The following is a 9,612-nucleotide window of genomic DNA, read 5'->3' on the forward strand; positions in this document are numbered from 1 at the left end:
CTGACTTGGTTGAAATCAATACCTAAAATCAATCAGACTAAACAACCAAGAAAAAATTAACAAAATATGTCTGAAAGAGGAGTTGCACATTCAGCAGGCCCATGAACTTAGATATATGTTTCTTAAACACCACATACATGCATTCTGGCTGACTCTGTACTGGGTATCTTCGTCTCATGTGGACCAACAGGCCCAGTTACACGAGCTCACTGCTGCGATGCATACAGCTCTCACCCATCCAACTGGTAGGTCACTGAGTCCCAGGAATGAATTACAAGCTGTGTAAACTGGGAAGTCTTAAGTTTATTATGTATACCAATTCAGCTTTACAGTCAGTAGTTACACGTCGTTTTCGCATTCTCACGTGTCATTAAATACAGTGTTAAGAGCTGAGTACAAAATTGACTCCACATTGTGGCGCCCTTATAGAGAGTATTCAGAATTACAGTATATCATTGTGTTAAGTATGTGTTGACATAATGCACTTCGTAACACCCGGTGTCAATGTTCTTCAACAACTCTTCAGGGACACGATCCATAAAGAGTGAACACTCCTGGTTCTTGCGGATGTTGAACCGCTTGAACCCGGCGTCTTCTATCGCCTTCAGGGTATATAGTCGTCTGAGTAGCTCGCCTGTGCTGGGGTTGATGTCGGTGTTGTACTCCACGAACAGCTGCCGGACTTGACTGAGCTCTCCGTGCTGGATCATGTACCGGATCACCTTCCACTCCCTTCCGTTCAGGTCCATCTTCAAGACGTCTATCATCCTCTGAAACAGGTGACCATGTGTGTTAACATGCATGTTGGCTACGAATCTGTGTTCACTCACGTGTTAAGTCCGTTTGAGACAAAATGATACCGATGAATTGCGGTCTAACTTGAAAACAGTCTTGCTTTTCGCGTCGTTTCTTTAGTTCCCACTGCGCCTTTGTTAGAAACTGGGGAAACGCTAAAAAAATAATAATGACAGTTTCTTAAACAACCTTGACAAAAATTAGATTTTCAATTCATCGGCATCATTTTCTTCTCAAACAGGGTAGTCGGAATGTACAGACATCGATAGCATGTGTTTGACCACCGGAACACGTTGTCTCTCGAATACCATACGATATATCCCAGTCAGTAATTAACTAAACATTCACGTAACCTACTGTTGCAAGTTTTCTAACAGTATAAAACATATCGATATCCCTATCAACAACTGACCAAACAGTTCCTATAGCTTGTTACATACACGCCAGTTGGGCTAGCTATTCCTGAAAGTTGCCAGCCCACAAATTTCACTAGCCCTAAATTTGAATGTAGAAGCCATGCAAAAGATTAAACAAAGTTAATTATGCTGCTAATATGATAAATACTTGTATCAGGCCATAATCATGCATGATTTAAAAGTGTATTATAACTCAAGACGCCGGAGGGAGTGAAAAGCCAGTCGGGCCAGTGACTGTGGAGATTACAGGCCCCACTGGATTTGTACTAGCCACGAGCCAGAGGGCCAGTGACTATTTCGCACGCTGCATACACATGTTTATGTGTATCGGTAAAGGGCTGACGTCATGATCAGATATAGCGACTAACCTCGTCATGACCAAGTGCATGTCTAATCTCCGCCAACGTCATCACGCGACTGCTTTTACCCAAACTGTTACCCAGAGCGTAGTCGAAGTACTGGACAGACTTGGCCTTGACCTCTTTGTCTTGCTTCATGCTGTGGACAAGACGTTTCACTAAGTAGACACACGTATCTAAATGGTGCTGACAAACCATAGATGGGCGAATCTGGGATTCGAAACCTTGCATCGCGTATGGATCAACAACGAATGCTGTGAATTACATTTACGACATGTGCAGTTTGAATAGAGTTTATTAATTTAGATATCTAAACAGCTGGACTGAAGGTCAATGAATTGATGGAACTTGGGCCTACAGAAAAGGTTAGTTATACAGTGATACTGAATAGCATTGGAATTCCTAGGGAGTAAACGCAGCATCATAAAACACTAGAAGACGGAGTTCTGTAGACTTCCTGGTTCTGTCTGAAGATGAATATCGCGGGAGAAATCTCGCGGTGAGTGCAGTGTATTATGTGCGGTAAAACAATGAAACACACAACGATGTTATAAAGGAAACACAAAGTGATCGAAGTTGTCTTACGTTGGATCGAAGGAAAACACCTCACAGTTGTACAACCGAGCCAAATCCTGATCAAACTCGAAGCTTTTACCCCAGTGTGAACTGCAAGGAAAAGAATACACCGTACTAGAAATTAACCCAACAATGATGATGTTTTCATCATTGCGAACGGCACGCTACGACGGTTCTTGTTGAGTCTCAGTCTCTGGAAACTAGTATATAAGATCAAACACGTTATCCCATAAATGAATTCTCGAATATAGATGAACATCTAAGTCTCATTATAGAGCCTAGGGTTGTGGGGTAGCCTTGTGGTTAAACTGTTCGCTCGTGGCGCCGAGAAGACCCGGGTTCGATTCTCCACATGGATACAATGTGTCAAACCCATTTCTGTTGTCGCCCACCGTGATTTTGCTTAAATATTGAGCATTATAGTACTGTCGGAAATAGGAAAACCCCTTTTTTCACATATATCTCTACGAAACATGCGAAAGTGTGAAATGCCTGTTAAACTAAGCGCGACCTACCTACGTTTCCAGTGGTAGGGAGATAGGAAACGTGAAAAAACACTTTCCTGAGGATAAATCAGTGCGGGAATGAGCACTGCGGATTTTTGCAAAGTCCAGTGCGCCATATTTGGAAGTTTCACTTCCCGGTATTTCAGCGCCTGAGAATGTACACACTAGTCTATTTTGTTTTTATTGGTTTGACTTTAACAAAATGGGCCTGCAGATTTCATTCAGGGCCTGTAGATTAAAGTATTGCAAACACTCGGCCTACAGCTGAAAAAGTGATGAGAATTGGCTGCTAAAACCATCAGGGCAAAACTGGCTGATCTTATTGTCCTGTCTAGTTATGGATTTATGGGCTGTCAAAACACTGGACCTGCATACCCGACAGAATTAACGATGCGATCTCTTTCTACCCGGTTAAGTCAAACGTTGACAGTACCTGCCCAAACTGTCAAGTAAAGCTTGCGAAATACCTGCTCGAAAGATCACATTCAGCGTTGAAGTGTGTATCTAAATGATCAAATAACTTTTACAGTGCCTACCCGACTCATAAGCTTTAAGTGCCTGTACCCGAGTTTGAAAGTACCTACCGAATGGTCAAAGCTTTGACAGTACTTAATCGAATAATGCAGTTAAGCTTTCACATTACCTGGTCGAAGGAGTACGCGCTATAGTTACCGGCAGCTACCCGAAGGAGTATGTGCTACAGTTACTGGCACCTACCCGAAGGAGTACGCCAAGCAAGGTTTGACGGGTCTGAACTCTTCATCGTCACAAATCTGCCATCCTTCATCGCCAACAGGACCCGCCTGCAACATGCGTTCACATGGCTGCTCGATGTTGTCCAGGTAGCTGAGGAGAAATACTTCATTGTTAGCATCTGTGCTACCATATACCATGGAAAAGTATGGGATATCACCAAGGCAGTACATTCACTTGCGGCGTAAAAGGCCTGTTATTCTTTCACGTCTCATACTTGGACAATGTAGGCTAAATGCTTACAGGAGTATTATAGACAAAACGGCTTCCTGTCAAATGGCTTAGGAAGATTTTAACACTCTGTCATCTGAACCTACTGCGTTTCTAATGACTGAGTATTTCATGTTTCAGAAATGGACGTGATTACTTAAGATGTTCAATCCGTAACACGAAGCAGAGCTTAATCGATATAATGTATACATCTATCCAGATAAATACTGATTGTGTTGTCTCTCCTTTTATGTTAACTAAACGATTGGCGATGAAATTACCTATGATTGTTTTTAACATGAAATCAGTGTGTTGGGCGTAAAAATTCGCTCTAAAACAATAAAACCCACCAATCCACCACTGCGGCGCGTGAGCCGGAACCTCAATAAAACGTTGTTGAGAGGTTGCGAGAAACGGTGGGGGTAAGCATTCTAAGGTGCCACGTTTACTTTGCCGTTAACACCCACTGTCATCAGTTCCATTCCTAGCGTTTCCCTGATTATGTTTCTAGGTTTGTCAGCTACAGACTGGTGGCCATGGCCTGACGTTGCCCCAACACCAGTTTAACATGCCCTGATGTAACCGAACTACTGCCCAAAGGGGGCGGAAAGAAACCCAGCTCACACACACACATGTCATTTTATCAGGCTTAAACGGGATCCGCCCGGACATGTGCAAAAAATTAAAAAAATAGCTGAAAAAAATATTGCTGGCAACTCTGCAATGTCACATTTACAACGATTAACTCCTATGGTCTGAACCCATATGTTTGTCCTTGTGGCTGAGCTGTGTATCTGACCTATGTGTCTGCACGACTGCGGTGACACTGACCCGCATGCCAACACGACTGTGGTCACACTGACCTGTGTGCCTACATCACTGTGGTGATACTGACCTGCGTGCCTACATCACTGTGGTGAGACTGACCTGTGTGCCTACACGATTGTGGTGACACTGACCCGCATGCCAACATGACTGTGGTCACACTGACCTGTGTGCCTACATCACTGTGGTGAGACTGACCTGCGTGCCTACATCACTGTGGTGAGACTGACCTGTGTGCCTACACCACTGTGGTGACACTGACCTATGTGTCTACACCACTGTGGTGAGACTGACCTATGTACCTACAAGACTGTGGTTACACCGACCCGTGTGCCTACACGACAGTGGTGATACTGACCTTTGTGCCTGCATGTCTGTGTGATTGACCTGTGTGTGTACACCACTGTGGTGAGAATGACCTATGTGCCTACACAACTGTGGTCACACTGACCTAAGTGCCTACACGACTGTGGTCACACTGACCTGTGGTATATTTCCAGGATTTCCGCTTCCTTGAGCTGCTCCAGTTCCTGCGCTACCTCAAAACCCTGTCAACACGAAACAGGTCATCAACATGTTGCAGAAAGTGGGTGTGAATATTATCTATGAGGGATGGATACATGTGTACCATTTCGTTTAGCCCGATGTGTACGTGTGCGTATGTGTGTGCATGTGCGTGTTTAATCACACTAACTATTAGTGAATAAGTTTTGTTTTACGCCGCTTTTAGCAATATTCCAGGAATATCATAACGGGGGACACCAGAAATTAGCTTCGCATATTGTACCAATGTGGGGACTCGAACCTTGGTCTTCGGCGTGACGAGCGAAGGTTTAGCATGTAGACGACTCCACCGTCCCTGCTATCTATTAATTCTATAATAGTGTGATGGGGTTGTGATGTTGGTTAGATTCAAAAGTGACCGCTCTTCAGTGCTGAAACACGAGTTTGATTCCTCCGTCGTAACAAATAGTGAACTGTGTCATTTTTTAATGATAGTTTGTCAAACAACATTTTTCATTTATTTTCTGAGGACATAAATTCTGTAAAATAATGACAGAGCTGGTCTGATATTTTTATTATGATTAGTATTTCATTGAGTATTATATGTTTTTATTAGTTATTTTTAGTTAGACTTTAATACATAGGTCCGTGTTTTTTTGCCAAACTGACTTTACATCAGTGCCATTTGTATCACTGCAAGAAACTCTTCGTAACTTCAGAATTTTACTTCACTGACAACCATCAAATCTTATATATCACTTTAACCACCACATAAACAGAAATTCATCTAGAAACCACTAACCAAACAATCTTCTGTGTCGCGTAGATTGTGTCCCGGTGTTGTTTATCCCTTGTTTGTGACGCCGAGCGGGTTAATCTCCACTTCACGGACCGATTCACATATTACCTTAAAGAGCTTATCAGTGTTTTGCCTGCAAGGCACCTGTCAATAGGGATGGATTAAGTCTATTCTGTCAAATGTTGCCTTTCTCTGCTAACTTCAAGCAGAGCTGCTGGATGCGGACACGTAAATGTATAGAATCTCAAATCATGAACTCGTGACACTGTCGCAAAGACAGATGTCCGAATATCAAATAGAACTCTTCCATTTCAGCTTCTCGTATGCATCACTTGAAAGCGGCATGGTTAATTATCGTATACCAATGTTCTGGGTGTGCTATATAACTTCTATTATTTGTAGTGAATATATATCTCTGGAGTCCATCATTTCATAGGTTAATCCCAGGATTATAGAGCAACAATCGCTATGCCAGGGTTATATGGCACCGAAGTCCATACCAGGATTATATGGCAGCAAAGTCCATACCAGGAGTACATGGCACCAAAGTCCATACCGGGAATATATGGTGCCAAATGCCATAGCGGGACTATATGGCCTAAGAGTCCATGCCAGGATTGTATAGTGCCAAACCCCGTACCAGGACTATATGACACCAAATTTCATGCCAGGACTATATGGCACCAAACTCCATGCCAGGACTATATGGTACCAAAGTCAATACCAGGTCTATATGGCACGAACGCCCATGCCAGGACTATATGGCAACAAAGTTCATACCAGGATTAAACAGTACCAAAGTCCAGATCAGGACTTTCACCCTCATCTTGGTTCTTGGAACGTCGTTGTAGATCAGAAAGCGCCATGTTTCTCAATTCTCGTGAGAATCAGTTGAACACTTTCAGACAGGCGTTTACAACTGTCCAAACAGTAGATGACATTGTATCTCACGCCTCTTCCTGAGGGTAGCCTAGCTAGTGGTTAAAGCGTCACACTGACTTGCTCACTCAGTTCTATTCCCACGAAGAAACAGTGTGTTCCATCACCTATAGCAGGGTGATGATGTCGGTTTTCTGGCAACCCCTAGGGCTCCTACCGAACTATCCCCTACAAGATTAGACCACTAAAGGTCAAGATTATTTAAATCTTGGGCAACTGCATCAAGGTTTTACGCCATGCAAAACTCACAAGATTTGTGTTGTTCCACAGGGACAATCCACGCGTACACATATCCGTTATTGCCATGGCTGTCGTGTCGGACTTGGAAATCACTGAACGTCAGTCACTAAATTTCCTCCCCTCCTCAACTTGATGGAACCGTCTTGCACTCAAAAACAAGTTTGCTTCCGATTTTGTTTAGGTAGGTATATATACCAAAGAGAATAAAACTAAATTCCTATATTTTTATGCAAAAAAGGATGAACTTCCGCAGTCATGAAATTTATTTTATGAAATGTCTTTGAATAATTCAACAGGGTGGCATAAAAGATACTGAGAACATACTTTGTGGCGAGTTTGTTTTCCCAGCGCTCGGGGAGTAGTAGGATTGTTGGACGGTTCGTGCCCCAACGCACATCTGCATACGTCCTTGTGGTGCATCCATAGTATGTGCATATGTATAACGTGAATTTAGGATGAAAATCGAACGGAAAAGAAAATAACATGAATTTTTCATAATGTTCATATAAATACCGATGTCGTAGAACGACTTCATGTACGTACATGACGGCGGCGTCTTGTCGTGATGATGCATCGTTTGCTCAACCAATATTTGCGTCCTATTATGAAACCGACATTTCTACTCACGTGCGGAGTACTCAGAACTGTTCTGTTGAACCAGTACAACAACCAGACCACAGCAGCCAGCAAACCCATGAAGGACCAAAACTTCATCCCCATAATCTTCCTGTATAGTGTACTGGACAAGCCCGCCATCGACGGCCTACTGCGTTCAACGTCATTCATCTCTCACGGGTGGTAAACGAATCCACAAACTCTTTGAATCCTCGTACTAGTTGCCCTTCAAGTTACGCAAAAAAGGAACAGAACACTATTATTCTAACTAAACACATATATACGTTTTTGCTCTAACAGACAGCGTTCTCTCCGCCAGATGGCGTGTCGGTGACGAAGACGTCCCAACGTCGTGGGTGTATGGCCAGTGTGTCTCGTCCTCATTGGTTAGTATCTTATGTGTTTCAGTATACACTTGTGTTTTACCCCTGGAGCTTTTCGTTCTGCTACTTAATCCACACCGGTGGGTTATTTAGATGGACGGATGATACTGTTACGACGCCGGAAGAAAAAGCCATATTCCCACCGGTTCACGAACTTTGTGCGTCTGTGTCATTTAGGAAATATCAGTAGTGAGTGAACATGGTTCTACGGTGTTTTTAGCAAGATCAAGGCGGGGCACACCAGAAATGGGCATCACACATTGTACCCATGTGTGGAATCGAACCCGGGTCTTCGGCGTGACGAGAGAATGCTTTAACCACTAGGCTACTACCCACCATCCGCTGCAGATATCAGTCAGCAGATACAGTGTACCATATACGTAATATAGAAATCCGGGCAAAATATAATGCAACTCATTAGTTCGTTAACTATGGTTAGTTTGTATAAGTGAGAGACTCGGGAAGATCCGGGATAGAATTGATTTTCAGTAACCCATGCTTACCGTGAGAGGCGACTGATCGTGCGGTCACACAGGACATCGTATCCCATTGTGTAGATCGATGCTCATGTTGTTAATCACAGGATTGTCTGGCCAGGACTCGATAATTTGCAGATCGTTGCCATATAGCTGTAATATTGCTGATTTCGGCGTGGTGGCGAGTGGTCCTGTGCGTAGTGCTCAGGTCACCATTAGTTAAAGTTAAGCCCCGTCGAGCTCGGACAGTCCTTGGATGTGTGGCCGTGTTTGGCAGTTTAACTCCTGAGAGTTTCGGTCCTGCCCCACATCGAGGCACATGGGAAACATGCGGTCTCACCTTAGGCAAGTGAGTTCGTTCAAATTTGCCTCTGTTCACCCAGCAGAAAAAGGGTACCCGGTCAGACTATAACCTTCTAACGCCTAAGAGGGCAGCTTGGGTTATCCGGGGTAATGATAATCAGATTCTGATTAGAGCGTCCAGTGAGTAACTGGTCAGATGGATACTAGGCGTTATATAAGTGAATTTTTATCATTATCAAAACAAACTCACCACCGTTACAAGTTAGATGATAAAACGGATGGTAAATCTACATCGTCGAATTAACACATCAATTGTGACAAATACACTTGATTGTTTCTAAAATAAAACAAGTCCATCCTCCATAATCTTGTGTATATAATTTCCAGTCTATGACGATGAATCCAAAAGGCAATCAGTACCATTAACACACATACATAAAAGATTCAGACGACTGTTGAAAAGAAAGTTAGAAAAGATACCATTCGAACGCCTGATACTGATCGAAGCTGACGTGTGTGTTAGTGTGTTTATCGGTATGCATGGCGTATGCGAGAAAGCAATGGTTCTTCTCAGCCACCATACAAAACCAAGACTAACAATACTACCTACACCTTACTACCTATCCATCGTTTTACATCACAAAAACGCACTCACTATATGTTATGGTCATATATATGGTTACATCGAAGATGAATTTCTCCACTGACTTGGGGGAACTAACTACATACCCTGTGCAGATGAATTGCACCAGGATCATGCATCAAATTGCTGAAAATAATGTGCCAGTATTGTGCATATGAACAGCTGCGTTTTGTTTTAAAGTTTTGTTAAGAATTCGTTAATTTTCACGGAGTTTCATCATTTATTGAACTTATGACAATAATCTTTTCAGCCATAAGGATCTGTTTCACG

At 43.0% G+C, this 9,612-nt stretch overlaps 1 protein-coding gene across 1 annotated transcript; it reads right to left on the minus strand.

Annotated features, from left to right (window-relative positions):
- Window positions 1–283: 283 nt before the first annotated feature.
- LOC137271848 (probable methyltransferase-like protein 24) lies at window positions 284–7,678 on the minus strand. The gene is made up of 6 exons (XM_067804241.1): window positions 7,550–7,678; window positions 4,924–4,988; window positions 3,370–3,498; window positions 2,156–2,236; window positions 1,580–1,709; window positions 284–770 (listed from the first exon to the last, which is right to left on the minus strand). The coding sequence occupies exons 1-6, from the start codon at window positions 7,676–7,678 to the stop codon at window positions 453–455; spliced, it is 852 nt and encodes a 283-aa protein (XP_067660342.1). The 3' UTR covers window positions 284–452.
- Window positions 7,679–9,612: the final 1,934 nt, after the last annotated feature.

The sequence above is a fragment of the Haliotis asinina genome, chromosome 2 (genome assembly GCF_037392515.1).
Source record: "Haliotis asinina isolate JCU_RB_2024 chromosome 2, JCU_Hal_asi_v2, whole genome shotgun sequence".
NCBI lineage: Eukaryota > Metazoa > Mollusca > Gastropoda > Lepetellida > Haliotidae > Haliotis > Haliotis asinina.

Coding starts and splice junctions, on each gene's coding strand:
- LOC137271848 (XM_067804241.1), bottom strand. CDS start 7,678: ATGGCGGGCTTGTCCAGTACACTATACAGGAAGATTATGGGGATGAAG. Junction 3,499..4,923: donor ATCCTGGAAATATACCACAG/GTCAGTGTGACC, acceptor ATTTCTCCTCAG/CTACCTGGACAACATCGAGC. Junction 1,710..2,155: donor GTGTTTTCCTTCGATCCAAC/GTAAGACAACTT, acceptor TCTTGTCCACAG/CATGAAGCAAGACAAAGAGG.